This window comes from Elephantulus edwardii, unplaced genomic scaffold (assembly GCF_000299155.1).
Source record: "Elephantulus edwardii isolate Elephantulus edwardi_28Jun2011 unplaced genomic scaffold, EleEdw1.0 scaffold00075, whole genome shotgun sequence".
NCBI classification, from domain to species: domain Eukaryota; kingdom Metazoa; phylum Chordata; class Mammalia; order Macroscelidea; family Macroscelididae; genus Elephantulus; species Elephantulus edwardii.
In genome coordinates, this window is record NW_006399825.1 from 6,810,088 (window position 1) to 6,826,641 (window position 16,554).

The window sequence follows — 16,554 nt, forward strand, 5'->3', positions numbered from 1 at the left end:
TAGTGAGAAAAAATAAAATATATTTCCTAAAAATGCTTGTCACTTATTGTCTGAGAATTAATGACCTCATGTTCTTTTATGAGGAATCCTGACCACTGGGAATTATATAACATGTCCAAGACCACAAAGTAATTGAGTATTAATGGAAAAATTGGGATTAAAACACTCTTCTCACAAGGTCATTTGAAAAAAACTCAAGTCTGCTCTTTATCCCAGGCTCTGTTTCTATAGCTCCATTAACACTGAAAGGCTTTTTTAATTGAGGAAAAGTGGCATTTTTATTTTTCAAAGCATAAGTGTATTATTTATATATAAACAAAGCTGAAAGGATATACATGAAAATTTTCACATGGTTATCTCTGGGTAGGAATTATGGTTGATCCACTGTCGTCTTCTTTTCCAGTTTTTTTACTAACTTTCATTGGTAAACAAAGTTACCTCTGGAGGTGTTGGAGTTTAGGTTGTTATGTTGTTGTTATGTGCCATCGAGTCACCTGTGACTCATAGTAACACAATGTACAACAATCCTAAACCCTGCTCCATCCTGTGCCAATCTTATTGTCTCCCGGCACACCTACCCCTAATATCCCAGTCACTGAATCAATCCATCTCATTGAGGGTCTTCTTCTTTTGTTCCCTACACTCTCCCAGGCATGATGTTCATCTCCAAGGATTGGTCCCACCTTGCAACATTTCCAAAGGATGTCAGACGAAGCTTCAGAATCCTTGCCTCCAAGGAGTAACCTGGTCTCACCCTCTCTAGGACAATCTTGTTTGTTCTCCTAGCAGTCCATGATATATTCAACACTCTTCTCCAGCACCACAGCTCAAAGGCATCAATTCTCCCTCTATTATCCCTAGTCCTTATCCAGCTTTCTGATGCATAGCAAGTAACTGGGAAGACCATAGTCTATATCAGGCACACCTTCATTTCCAGACCGACATTGTTGCTCTTGAGTACTATGGAGAGGTCTCTGACAGCAGACTTTCCCAATGCAATTCATCTTTTTATTTCCTTGCTTCTGATACCAAGAGTGTTGATTGTGGAGCCAAGCAAACTAAAGCTGTTAACAATCTCGATCTCTTCACCATCTATCATGATGCTGCCAATCAGCCCAGTGGTGAGAATCTTGGTTTTATTGATGTTGAGCTTCAAACCATATTGAAGGCTGCAGTCCTTCATCTTCTGCAGCAAGCACTTCAGGTCCTCCTCAGTTTCAGCAAGCAGGGTTGTATCATCTGCATAACGCAGACTTTTGATCAGTCTTCCTGCAATTCTGATGCCACATTTCTCCTCATAGAGCCCGGCCTCCCAGATAATCTCTTACACATATAGATTAAAAAGGTATGGAGATAGGACACATCCCTGGCGTACATCCTTCCCAATCCTGAACCATGCAGTGTATACTTTCTCTGTATTCAGCCATGAATTAAAAGGTGAGCATGGGCACGGGAAAGATGGCAGTCTACTTCAGCAGAGTTACAGCCCTGGAAACCTCATTTACTCTATCCTACAGGGTCACCATGGGGAGTGCTACAATCAGTGTCAGTGGGTTTGGTTTCTTGATTGATCTTTGTAAATATACATCACTCTTACTAAGAGATTTCAAAAACCAAAACTGAATTTCAAAATGCTTAATCATTTATTTTGACAAAAATGTTCTCCAATTCTTACTTTTTAAATGAAACAACCTATGCACCACTAAGCTCAAGACACTCCCCTAAATGCTGCGAAATCTCAACTACACAGAGAGATGTCAGTCACAAAGCACACAGGTACACCACAGATTCTTTTCTGTAGTCGAAATCAGGTCTGGCTTCTTTTCCTTACACCTGATAAAGACATGCTGCTTGGGAAGATTCCAAAGTTACTCCTGGCAAAGTGCTTATTATTCTCTTGGGATTTAGGCATGTGACTATTGACTATATGCTTTAAAGGTCAAAGACGAATTTTTCACTGTAACCAAGCACATAAAGATAGCCCTGTGGGTTAATCTTATTTTAATCCCATAAAATCTTATTTATCCTTTAGTTCTCAGCTGTTAAAATAAAAATGTTATATGGCACAGAAACCAACAATGATCTTTGCTTACTTCAGACATGGATTTTCCTAACTCTCTAAGATAAATGATCTCGAAATGATTTTTATAGAACAATTTTTCATTCAGTTACTTAAAGTTGCTAATTATTTTCAATATCTTTGGTATAATATTTGGAGACTCTAAAGTTCTTGAAAAAATTTAAGGGAGTACTCTTTATGGAAACAGATTACCAACTTTTCTCTTGCAGAACAGCTGATGGGTTTGAACTGTCAACCTTCCAGTTATTGACCAATCACTTAACCACTAACCACTATGCTACTGGGGCTTCTTAACCAAGAATGGTTCCTAAATAGTATCAGTCATATTTCCTTTTTTGCCATATTAAAAAAATAATGGTTTTTTCCGTCAATTGTAATAACATAGTTATCAAAGGCAACATTAATGTTCTATAGCCTACTTTGCTGAGTAGAAACCAGAGTCTGATAATCTTTGGAGTAGTCATCTAAAGTGCAATTACTGGTTTTTCCTTGACAGAAGCAAAAAGAGTAGAGATAATCAAAGGCATATGAAGATAATTAGTCTGATGGAGTAATGGGCCACATAAACCCCAGCTTCTACTAGACAGAAGGTCCTAGGTGGAATGAGAGAAAGGTGTGGGGGAAATTTACCCTCCAAAAAACGGGAAAGGGGAGATATAGATATATACTGATGGAGTATATATACTGCTGACTAATGTCACCCTTTCAGCCAGCTGCATTGCTGACTCAACCTTCAGCCAAACAACAGAAAGTCCCTTAAGGTAAACATTAATATCAAGGAGGTATGCACTTCCTAGAATATTCAACCACAGGAGATCGAAGGTGCTGCATTTATTCAAAAAGCTCAGAAGGCAGGAAGGGATAGGAAAGGATGAATGGAAATGTTAAATATATGGAAGAAGGAGGAACTATGCTGTTACATGGAGCAATACATCAAGTGGAGATTGCAATCAATGTCACAATATGATTGTAATATGAATAAAAAATGTGTATGAATTGTTGAATGAAAAACTAATTTGCTCTGTAAATTTTCACCAATACAAAAATTAAAAAAAGACTGTTATGTTGTTGAGTGCCATCGAGTAGAGCACAAATCGTAGTGACCCTGTGAACAAAAGACCTGAACCCTGTTCTATAACTATTGTTATTTCTCTACGTGCATAGTGTCTCCAGAGGCATGCTGTTTCGGGAATGGATGCCACGACTGCTTCCAGACCTGTCTTAAGACTCCACTGTTGCAGACCGAGGGTCCCAAAGAATAGAATAATTTTATAATAAAGAGACAAACAGCCAGGAATGATATAGAACAGACAGCGTAAAAAACATGGGGCCAACAGTTCCCATGACTGAAGGCACCAAGCCATGCTTCTGAGTATTTATACAGAAAACAAGGAAGTACAAAACAAAGGATAATGGTGAAATCTTTTACAGATAAGGCCAAGTTCCTCTTTATGTTAATCTCAAGAGGGAGGGGGTTCATTTGATAAAAACTAAGAACAATGTTGACTCCTAAGGAACGCCCTAGTGTCACAAGGTGACCTTCAGCTTGTATTATTGTTGTTTGTTGTTGTTATGTGCCGTTGAGTCATAGCGACCCTATGCACAACAGCCCTAAACCCTGCTCTATCCTGCGCCAACCGCACCGCCTCTGACACACCTATCCCGATTACCCCAGTCACCGAATCAATCCATCTCATAGAGGGTCTTCCCCTCCTGCGCTGTCCCTCAACCCTCCCAAGCATGATGTCCCTCTCCAAGGACCCGTCCCTCCTGGAAACATGTCCAAAGTATGTCAGACGAAGCCCCAGAATCCTTGCCTCCAAGAAGTAGCTTGGTTTAATCCTCTCCAAGACAAATCCGTTTGTTTTCCTGGCAGTCCAGGGTACATTCAGTACCCTTCTCCAGCACCACAGCTCAAAAGCATCCATTCTCCTTCTGTCCTCCCTAGTCACTGTCCAACTCTCTGATGCATAACAAGCAATTGCAAATACCATGGCCTGTATCAGGCGCACCTTAGTCTCCAGAGAGACACTGTTGCTCCTGAGTACTTTAGAGAGGTCCCTAACAGCAGACTTTCCCATCACGATACGCTTTTTGATTTCCTGACTGCTGGTGCCAAGAGTGTTGACTGTGGAGCCGAGCAAACTGAAGCTGTGAATAATCTCAATCTCTTCGTCATCCATCCTGATGCTGCCAATTGGTCCAGTGGTGAGAATCTTTGTCTTCTTGACATTGAGCCTCAGTCCATACTGAAGACTGCAGTCCTTGACCCTTCGCAGCAAGTGCATGAGGTCCTCCTCAGTTTCAGCAAGCAGGGTTGTGTCATCTCCCTCATTTCCCGATAGAGCATTTGGTCTACTATTATTAAATTTTATATTCGGCTTCCCTCACTCCACCAAACACTCACAACCATGTGTAAGTGTTATGACCTTTGACACACCAGTGGCATAGTGTTCAGCATCACAGCAACCAAAGTTAGCTCAGTACAGCAAATTGACAGACAGTGCTGTGCCACTTAGAAGAATGTTCATCTCAAACATAATTAACACCAGATCCTGTTGACTTTAAATAAAAGTTCATTGTTAGCCAAATGCAGCAAACCCAATCAGTTCATACAAAATTATAAATGAAATTCCTAGTGGCAAGAAGCTGCATTGCAATCCCAAAGGTGAGCAGTTCAAATCCACCAGATGCTCTGCTGGAGAAGGAGGAACAATCTCCTCCTGTACCAGTCAGATCTGATTTGACAGTATACACACACACACAAAATAATAAAATAAAAAACATTTAAAAAATATAAATGAAATTTAAAAAAGCAACCAAACAATCCACACCCAACCCTCAACCTAAACGAGAGAGCCCATGTTCAAGAATCCAACTGTTTCAAAATTCTGAAATGTGTATAATATGCTTCCATTAGGGGGAACAAACAAACAAACAAATAAAACAACCAAACAAAAAACCAGAGAGAAAAAACAGATGTATTTGCTTATATGGATACAATATTTTTGGGTGTTTCATAAAAATTGGTTAACAGTGGTTGCTTCTGAGACAAGAGTATGGTGACAAGACAGCGAGATTTTTTACTACACATAATCCTGATTTTCAGTTATGTGAATGAAATAACAATTAAAAATAAATTAAAAGTCAATGGAAACAAACAAAAACCACAAAGCAATGCTTTTGAGGGCAAAGCATAAAGCAATCCCAGGAAACTCAAGAAGTTCAGAATTTGCTTAACTTTTATTTCCCAATCTCCTTATTTAAACATTTATGCTAAAAGTAATTCCATTAAACCATGATATGACATCTTTCTAGCTACAACTCTAATTCCAAGTGGCATATGGAACAAAGCACAAACAAATGGTCACTTTCTGTCATCTTATCAAAAGAAAAGCCAAATTGATACTAGCAAATTGATACTAGTAAATTGATACCAGTTCAACATTTTCTACTCTGAGTAGGAGCAATACAATCACATTTTAATTCTAAAACAAAATATGTATGAATGGTTGAAGAGAAAATCAACTTGTCTTGTAAATTATCATTCAAAACATTATAAAGAGATATTAATAAATCTGTCCTCTCTCATAAATTAAAAAAAAAAATCATAAAACAAAGGGAAGTTGGTTTTTAAGGAAGTATGCATAAACCAACTTATTTTCAAGGCAAATCTGGCTCAGCCTCTCAACTGAAATTCAAGTCTACATGGGTCTTTAAACTGCATTTTTACTCGAATAATGTGCAAGATATGTAGTTTCTGCAAACTGTACAATCCCCTCATGCACTATATTACTACGTGTACCATATAGGTTATTTATATGTGGCATTATATGTGCAAACATGGTACTGGATCCTATACTAAATATTACATAGTGCATACTTAGTTCTCCTTGGCATCTCTAAAACTATTTATGTACCTAAACTACATTCTACTTCATATAATCCAGCTGCTTGGATTACTTGCTCAGTATACACATGGAATTAAGTATGGTGAAAGGATATAACCCTGACATGCTTCTTTTCTGATTATAAGCCACATAGTGGCTCCTTGTTCAGAAAAGCTGATGAGTTAGTATACAAAATTACTAGAATAATATATGTTGAGTGTTATAAAGGAATATTAAAAATTTCAAGTAATTTCATTACTTTTTAAGGAAGTTTCCCTTTCTACTCAATCTGTGGAAAATATGAAGCTGAAAATGGAAGCAATGGTAGCTGCTGAACATATCTGCAACTCTGGTCACTCAGAGTCCTAAGAATGACAAACTTCATGCATTCAGACATAATTAAAACCGTCTCTTCATACTGTCAAATCTGTTTGAGTTAAAGTAGTTATATGATCAATGGTTTCTAAACATATTTTTAAAATTTGATACCAATATATTTGTGATCTTTATTTCAATTGACTAATTGGAAATGATAAAAAATACTCACTCATGTAACGGAAAGTCTCTTCAGCAAGGACTGGAGAGAGAGTATCAGGAGCATTTTGGTGCTGGAGTGAGGATTGAGCCCAGTCTTGGTTTTCATATAGAAAGAGAGAGTCCACTCTCAGCTTGTACTGGGGTAGTTGTTCCTCTAGTAGACTCACCAGCTCAACTTCAGGGAGATCCTCATTGGAGCAGACATCTAAAGGAGGGATTCCATGAAAAAGAATTTACAAGGCTATAGAGAAAAACCTGCTCTGTGAAATTAGATAATAAAAAATATTGTATTAATATATCCTGGTACTACAGTTTATTTTTCTTCAATATAAACTTTTGAAAGTTAAAAACAAAAAAACAAAACAAAAAAACCAAAAACAAAAACACCCCTAACACGCTCATAGATTTAGTTATAGCCTATCTAAAATATATTGCTTATAAACGTAACTATGTTTTTAAACTTTAAAATTAAACTGGAGAACCTCTTATTTCTTTGATATGAACCTACATATCACTGTTAAAAAGTTTTGCCATTTGTTAAAATCATAATGAAATTAAAATAAAATTTTACTTAAAGAAATAAAAGAGGTTTCTTTTTTAATAGCATGTATGATTGGAGAGGGGGGGAAAGGGCAACATAAAAACCAGCCAGCATAAAACCGGTTCAAAAGGATAAAATTACATGGCTTTTTCCTAGTAGAATTGAAATTCTGGGGTAGGAGTCTTCAAAAATTTGGAAAAATTAGATTCTGGTATATTCCTGCAAAGTTAAAATATTTAAAAAGAATTCTAAAATTAACATCAGCTTTTACCAAGTGATGACACTGGAACAAGTACTTTATCATTTACTTTAAACATAAAGTACATGTAAAACTTAAATATGTGAGAAAAAAATCTGAAAAAGGAGAAAAATATCATTTCTCCTAAAATTTTCTCTTGCTTTCACAGAGTAAAAAGTCAGTATTTTGTTGTTGTTAAGTGCCATCAAATCAACTACAACTCAGAGTGACCCTATTTACAACAGAGCCGAACCCTGCCCTATTTTGTGTCACCCTCAAAATCTCTAATGTGCTCAAGCCCACTGTTCTAGTCATTGCGTCAAATGATCTCATTGGGGGTCATTCAGTATGTGATAAAGAACACAGACTTTTATTTTTATTTTTATTTTTTTTTAATTACTTTTTGTGTGCTGTCAAATTGGATCTGACTGGCATAGGAGGAGATGCCCTTCCTTCTCCAGCGGATCATTTGGTGGATTTGAACTGTGTGCCTTTGGGATTGAAGAATACTGACTTTTAAGTCAGTCCTGGACTTTCACTAACTGAGAACCATGCCTTGTTTATCTGGTTGGGACTGCTGACTTGAATTGTGCGATATTCTTTGCCTCTCTCACTCCCCAATTTATTTCCTTAATAACCCCCAAAACTGTGAGTAAAGTCCCTGAGTCAATTTTCAATGAACACTGGACATAATGATTCACAGAAATAGGTGCAGGAGCATGTGGCATGGCAGACGATGTAGCTATCTGTATGATACTGTGGATGTTATCGATGAGGACAGTTCCCCTTTACGAAGTTGCCAGAAGTCAGAGTCAGCCACCCTAAAGTTGCAGCTGTTCTTTTCACACCTATCTTTACTATTGTTTTACTAATGAGTTTTTAGATCTAGAGATCACATCAAGTATCTAAATACCAAAAATCTCAAAATCCACTCAAATTAGTTTTGATTCATTGTAACCTTGAAGGGTAGAGTAGAAATGCTCCATAGAAACTCTATGTAAATCATTGTGTAAGTGGCTGGTAGATATGAATCAATGAACTTCTGGCTACCAGCCAGCTTTTTAACACTGGCCTCCTTTTAGCATCTAAATAGTTGAGAATATTAGAGGTAGAAGGCACTACAGAAATGATTTAATACAGCCTCCTGGGTAAGAAAACTGAGACTGGAAAAGTGACTTGCTGAAGATCACTTCATTTGTCTTGATTTCTTCTCCAACATGCTACTCAATCAACCATACGGCCACCTCTGGTTACTATCTGCTCGCCTGCTTACAGTTATAAAGGCTGACCATTTGTCCTAACAGCAGATCCTACATACCATTTTTCTAATATTTTACATCAGTCTTATATACCACCTATCCCCCCCATGTCTAGCCTACTTGCTTTGTTATTTTTCATTCTTAATATTCAAAAGGGTCAAGGGTTCAGCCCATGACTACACCTTTCTGAGTCTTAATTTTCTTCACTTATAAAACAAAGAGAGGATCATTTACCTCATACAATAGCAGCTGCAAGATATACATATTAGGGTACCTTAATTTTTTAAATATATGGGTAATACTTGAAACATGACAGGTACACAGTGGCACAACTCTTCTCTTGCCTGCCAACCCCTGTACCTGTACACCTCTCAGCAAACAAGTGAGCTATTCATTCTGACTACGTGTTTTGCTTCTGGCTTCAATTTCCATTATTGTCCATCACTTAATATCTTCCAAACATAGCAGTTTAAAAAGGAGAGTTATCCTTTGTAGAGCTTAAAATAGGAAAAATACAGGATGTCACATCAACCCTCTCACTTTTAAAAAGAGATCTTGTATTTCTTTTGTGGGTGGTGTGAAGATGACCTAACAAATTACATTTTGAGAAAGCAAGTTTTAAGAGTATATTTCTATTCTTTTTCCTTAAAGGAAAGTTAATAAGTTAAACTTATTAATGGGAATTTAAGAAGCCAAATACTAGGAATTTGTCAATTATTAGACATTCCTGTTTACCCAGAAGGACAAGTAGGTTCTTCATACACCCAAAGAGATAAATAATGATGTACATTTAAAATCTTAAATATAGTTCTCAAGAAGCTCTCAAATCTTAGGAGAGCTTTCAGATAAAAATCTTGAAAATACAATTAAATTCTATTACTATAAATTCCATTTGATTACCTAAAATTTTTCTGCCACAAATACATCACATACAGATTGTCACTGTAATATTTCCAGAGAGACTATAAATAAATGTCAACCAAAACACAGATTTTCAGGCATTCAAAGACTGTAACACAAAGGAAGAAGGAAAGTGACATTCATTAGAAGAGCTAGTATTCCCTCGATGTTTCCTCTCAATAAGCAGTAATAAAATTCTGTGCAAATTTAAGGTTCCCAATACCCTACTTGCAAGGAGTTATTTAACAATAATGGTACAGTTAAAGTTTCGTACATTGAGCTAAATATATTTCAAGCAAATTTCTTTTATTTGTGTCCACATTCCAAGCCTGACAATCACCCTCTTCATATTTTCCAAATGCCTCTTCCACTCTTCCACTTCTTTCCACTCAAAAATATTGAGGACCGCCTCTTGTTTGTTCTGGTGACAACAAAATCCAAATATCCAACAACATACATTCATAATGCACAGCAGAGAGCTCTGGTGGCTTAGTTTTAAGGAGCTGCACTGCCAACTCAAAGGCACATGGTTTGAATTCACCAGCTGCTCCTTGGCAGAAAAATGGGCAGTCAACTCCTGTGTGACTTACTGCCTGTGAAAACCTGCTGCATGGTCAACTATGAGGCAGTTTCAACCTGACAGCACACAACAACAATGCTGAGTATCTAGAAGTAAAGTACCAAACATGTAAAAGTAAATTATAATCAGGAGAAAAATAAATCAGAACTGGCAAGCTTATTATGACTGGGAGCTCTGGCAGTACAGTCAGTAGCAAAGTGCTATATGTATCTGGAGATTCAAGAACAGTGGCTCCAAGGCAGAAAAATGTGCAATCATCTCTCATTGCAATTTACAGTCTCAGAAATCCAATCCAATGGAAGGTTGTAATCAGCTGGAACCAACTTTAAGGCAGTGAGTCTGAAGTAATCAAAGTGGTGGCAAAATTAATAGGCAACAATTTAAGAATAGTTACTATTAATAAACTCAAGGACTTAAATAAAAATATTAATTTAATTAAAAATACAAAAAACAAACCAAACATAAGGAAAACCTTTATAAAATTCAAATGACACTAAGAGAAAAGTATATCCAAAATGAAAAATTTACTGGAAAATATCAACATATTAGACATCCTTTAGAAGAAATAGACAGAAAACGTGAAGACAAGCCAATGGAAACTATGCAAAATAAAGCAAAGAGGGGAAAAAAGACTTAAAAAAATGAACAGAATTTCAGGGATTGGTGTCACAGCATCACAGTCTAATACACCAGCAAACGGAATCCCAGAAGAAGAAAAGGAACAGGACAAAAAAATAATGTATAAAATATGAAGGGAAAAAACTCCTACAAATTTAATTAGACAAACTCAATTCCCTTGAGTAGAAACCAACTCATAGTTGACCCTCCAGAAGGTTTTTGGAACTACAATTCCATAGGGAGAGACTGTCCCATCTTTCTGCCATGTAGCTACCACTGGGTTAGTAGCACAATTCCCTAAGACCGCTTATAATCCAAAGAAACTCAATGTCCTCTCAAGCAGGATAAGCAAAGAAAAATCACTCAAAGATGTATCATAGTCAGACTGCTAAAAACCAATGTTAAAAAAAAAAAAGAAAAGCCTTCAAAAGCACAGAGAGGGGGGGAAAAACATTACATATAAAGGAACAAAAGTTAAAAAACCCCCTCAGACTATTCATCAGAAAGAATTCAAGGTAAAAGACAATGAAATAATACCATTAATTAGCACAGGACTCAGTACCAGTGAAGGCACTATTCAAAAAAGATGAAAAAGACTCTTCTAGAAAATCTAAAACTAAGACTCTTCATTGCCAAGTAGCTGATTATATTACAAAATATGTTAAATAAAATTCTCCAGGTGAAAAGAAAATGACAACAGATGGAAAATTCAATCTACAAGAAATAAAATGTGTACCAGTGGATCATGAGTAAATATCTTTCATATCTTATTATTTAAAATAAAATACACAAGAAATAAAAAAGAATCCCCCTCCCCAAAAATACATTATGCATACAGCAAAAATAGATGTAAAAGGTACAGCAACAATAATATAAGCTAACAGGGAAATGGAAGAATATTAATGTAAAAGTATCATTTTGTGAAATAAAAAACCATTGCTATAGAATGGAGTCTAACTCACAGTGACCCTCTGTCAAGTTTCTGAGGGTAAATCCTTAATAGGAGACTTTCTCCCTCAGAGCAATTGGTGAATTTGGACCACTGACTTTTTGTTTAGCAGTCTGCCATGCCCTGCACTAGACCACCAGAGCCCCATTTTAGAAGACAGTGTAATATTAATTGAAAGCAGGCTGTAGTTATATTGATATTCATTAATTACATTACTCAGGAAGTCCAAGTAAATGAAGCTCCAACATGATGTATAAACTTTCACTGAGATAAAATGTAAAACTTTTTTTTTTAAAAAAAAAAGAAAGTGAGAATGGAACAACCGGAACAAAATAAAAGAGAATGTTAGCACCATTTGGGAGGAAAAAAAAAGTGTACTGCAAACCAGAGCAAATACAAAGCTAAATGGGAGGTACATATAATAAAGTTGACAAGAGTTGGCTGCACAAAGGTGGATATGTTTTATTAGGCTATATTATTTATCCATAATTCTTAAGGAAAATGTGAATATATCATGATAATTTACTAAAACGATGAAGACCATACTACAAAAAAGTTAAATACACAATTATAAAACAAAACAAATAAAAAACCACCCCCCAAAAAACTTAATCTAAAAAAAGAACAAAAGGAAAAAAGAGCAAATGAAGCAAATAAAAAACTAGGAACATAACAGATACAATCAACGAATAATCACAGTAAATATTAATGATCAGTAAATGAACTGAAAAAAGTAAGATTCAATTTTAAGCTATATTTAAGAAATACTCTTAGGGGAGCTCTGGTGGTCTAGTGGCAAGAAGCTGCACTGCACTCCCAGAGGCGCATGGTTCGAATACCACCAGATGCTCTGCCGATGAAGGAGGGACAATTTCCTCCTGTACCAGTCAGATCTGATTTGACGGTACACACACACACAAATAATAAAGTAAAAATAAAAAAATTTTAAAAATTTAAAAAAAAAGAAAGAAATACTCTTTAAACAAATAAACAAAAAAAGTCCACACAAACTTTTTCTAAAAAAAATTGAGTGCAGAATGCCACAACTTACTTTGAAACCAGAGTTACCCCAATACCAAATCAAGCAAAGATATCATAAGAAAAATACAAACTAAAAGTCCCCATGAATGCGGGCACACACACCTCCCCCGAAGAATCATTAGTAAATAAAATCCAGAATACAGAAAAAGAATACTACAGCATGATAATGTGGAGCTTTTCTCAAGAATGCAAGGGTGCATTAAAATAAATCAATAGCGTTTAACACATTAACATACTGAAAAAGAAAAATTAAATGACCTTTTTAGTAAGTACAAATACTTAACACACAGAAGCAATTCATGACAAAAACCCTTTTTGTTCAACTAAGAAGAAAACAGTTTGATAAAGGGCATTCTCAAGAAATGTAGTTAATATAATACTTAAAGACTAAAAATATGGCAAGGATATTTGCTGTGCACTTGTATTGAACAATGTACTGAGATCATCACCAGGTCAATAAGATAAGAAAAAGAAATGGAAGGCTTATGGATAAGAAAGGAATATACAAAGTACCTTCATTTGCACATAACATCAGGTTGTACATAGAAAATTCTAAAGGTGGCACTACTGATAAGAATGGCACTAAAACAATTACGTAGGCGAAACAATTATATATATGATAAGAATTTTCAATGACAATAACCAGGTAATTAAAAATAGATTGAAAATAGCATTTTCAATGAATGCTGTAAAAACAACTAAATATTAAATTTCTTAAATTTGCAATCCACTTATCTGTTCTAAGATTTGCATTTAAAATATGCAAAGAACTGTTACAATTGAATAAGATTATAAATACTCAATTAAAAATGGGTAAAATATTTAAATACACAACTAAAATGTGATATTGAAATGGCCAATAAACACATAAAAAAGTTATTTCTCAAATTCAAATTACACACTTAAAGTAGGCACACTTTATTTTTTTTTTATTTTAATGAAAGTTTATAAAGAACTTGGATTTCTAGTCATTCATTGTTGTATATTTTCCTCCCATCCCCTTTCCCCATTTTGGGTTTTTGTTTTTAGTTATTTCATTGTTAAACAGTCCCCCAACCGCAGACCACTTTACTATGCAACTCTTGTTCTGGACTCTTGTCATGCCAATAATACCTAATCATATATTCCTTTTATACAGTTCTTTCTCTCATATGTTTCAATGCCATGTGCATTATTTATCCTGTTTTCTTAATTTTCCCCAACCCCATTTCAGTCCTGTCCTATAACAGTGACATTATGCAATATTTGTCTTTTTGCGACTGAGATATTTCACTCAGCATAATGTCCTTCAGGGTCGCCCATTTTGTAAATATTCATGAGTTCTTTGTTTTTCAGTACAGCATAATATTCCATTGTGTGAATTACCACAGCTTCTCTATCCATTCATCTGCTGATAGGCACTTGGGCTGTTTCTAACTCTTTGCTATTGTGAACAAAGCAGCAATAAACATGGGTGTGCATATATCTGCTTAGGTGGCAGTTCTGGTTTCTTTAGGGTATATTCCCTGTAGAATTGCTGGGTCAAATGGTATTCCTATTACCAACTTTTTGAGAAAGCGCCATACTGCCTTTCATAGTGGTTGCACTGTTTTACACTACCACCAACAATGAATGAGAGTTCCAGCTTCTCCACAACCTTGCCAGCATTTGTTTGCTGTTCTGTTAAATTTTGCTATTCTTACTGGGGTGAGATGATATCTCATAGGTGCTTTGGGCATACTTTATTTTAATAAAAACCCACCACCTCATTGCCATGGAGTGTGAACCCACTCAAAGCAGAGTCTCCACTGGATTTTTTTTTAACAAGGCTGTAAATTGTACAGAAAGTGATGCCGAATCTTTCTGCCTTTGAGCTGCTGATGGATTTGAACCAAAAGAGGGGTGTGGCCTTTGAATTAGCATTGTAACTCCCTATATACTGCCAGAGTTCCATTTTAATAATAATTCAATTATTATTATTTGGGAGCTCTTGTGGCCTAATGGCAAGAAGCTGCACTGCAATCCCAAACGCACGCAGTTTAGAAGCCATTGGATAGGCAATCTCCTCCCCTGTGATTAACAAACTGCCTATGAAAACCTACTATTCTATATATAGGTCAGTTCCAGACTCTCTGGAAAACAACAACACAACATAAAGCTTATTTAGAAATAAATTTATTAACCTATGGGGTTAGATGGATTTTAAGATTAAAAAATTTTAAATAAACAGTAAACTCATAATCATTGCTGTCATCAGAACCAACTCATAGTTGACCCTCCAGAAGGTCTTGGGAAAGTGTAATCACGTGAGTGAAGAAGACTGTCCCTCTTTCTCTTGTGGAGCCGCTGGTGAATCTGAACTGCCAGAAAGGCATCATCTTTGTGACAGCACCACAACTCCCTTCCCATCAGGCCAAAAGAAAAAGGGCAGGGATGGGGGGTGGGGAGGGGAGGGGAGAGGAAGAGAGTTTTAACGATCCCTGCAAGATGAAACTGGCACTCAGCAACAATAACCACCGATGTTTAAACACTCTATAGTCCTTGAGAGTTTCTCATCTGTCAGACGTTACTAAGGGCTTGCAAGTTGTATGAACACAAGTAACTCTGTCCTTGCCCTGCAGAGATAAAATGACACAAGGGATACAGACCACACAGATTATGATAATGCCAATGGAAATACTAGAAATAGGAAACATTAAATAAGTCTGTCCCTGACAACATGCTAGAAAGTGGAAGTTTCATCCTGGCAGGTCTTGTACACTGAACTGTACTGAGTTGTAGCATTCTAATCTGTATTAAACTACTTACCAGTGATGCTCTCCGAGTCTCTGTGATTGATATTCATGAGGTTTTCTTCACCTGTTGATGATGTAAAAATGGCATTCTGGGATTGATTCATGCAGGATGTTTTCTTGCTTTGGTTGAGAAGAGCAGCTTTGGTATATATCTGAGTAAAGGAAATCCATCAAGCCATTCAACAGAGAAATGGATCTGGTCATATGGATTTTCTTTTTTAAAATAATTTTTTGGACAAGTTAATGATGTGCAGCAAGGAGCATTCTCATGTCATTCACATACCACGGGCAGCTGTGACCTAAAACAAGGGACAGAACAAGTGATTTTAGAATTCAGCATGCTCTTTAAAACCAACAGCGCAATTACCAGCAATGCTCATCATTTTTCTAATGACAGACACAACAACATGGATGAATCTCCAAATAGTTACACTGGATGAAAGGTAAAAAATAAAACAACGAAAGAGTATACACATTATGATTCCTTTTTATGAAATTCTAGAAAATAATGTATACCACACAAAGAGTAGATCAGTAACTGTTGGAGGCTGAGAAAGGGAGTGTCAAAGCAGAAAGGCTGAGGGGCTGAGGAAAATGCTCATTATTTTGATCATGCTGATCATTTCACATGTGCATGCATATGTCAAAACATCAGTGTCCGGCTTAAATATGCGCAGTTTAGTGTGAGTTGAAATTCATTAAACTCTTTTAAAAATTTAAAGAGAGAACTGACTAGTTGAAGGAAAAAATATTAACATCTTACAGGGTCTTTATCATATATAGAAGCAAAACAGGTAACAAAAGTAGTACAAGGGCCAGAAACATAAAAATGCAAGGATATTGTTTTAAGGCTTTCATATCATGCATGAAGTAGTAAGCTATCAGCTGTGAGCAGACTGTAACAAGTTATAGATATATACTGTAAACTCTAAAGCAACTAATTATCCAACAAGTAGATAAAAATGAATCCTTTAAGTTAGTTATTTATAGTGTTGCTATGAGTTGTACCTGACTCAACAGCACCAAGCAACCACCATCCCAGTATTACTGATGTTGAGAGCTCAGTGATTCTTTGTTGGGTTCACTGTAAAAGGATTAGAAGCAATCCAGGCCTCTACTCACCAAATGTTAGAAGAATTTTGTCAAA

General features: G+C 36.1%; 1 protein-coding gene across 1 annotated transcript in view; it reads right to left on the minus strand.

The window, feature by feature from the left end:
• TRAK2 (trafficking protein, kinesin binding 2) overlaps window positions 1-15,511 on the minus strand; it is a 50,273-nt gene extending 34,762 nt beyond the window's left edge. The window contains exons 1-2 of the mRNA XM_006889146.1: window positions 15,421-15,511; window positions 6,518-6,712 (exon numbers count right to left, since the gene is read on the minus strand). Of these exons, the coding sequence (XP_006889208.1) occupies window positions 6,518-6,712; window positions 15,421-15,511 (286 nt within the window). The remainder of the gene's footprint in view (window positions 1-6,517; window positions 6,713-15,420) is intronic.
• Between the last annotated feature and the right edge of the window lie 1,043 nt (window positions 15,512-16,554).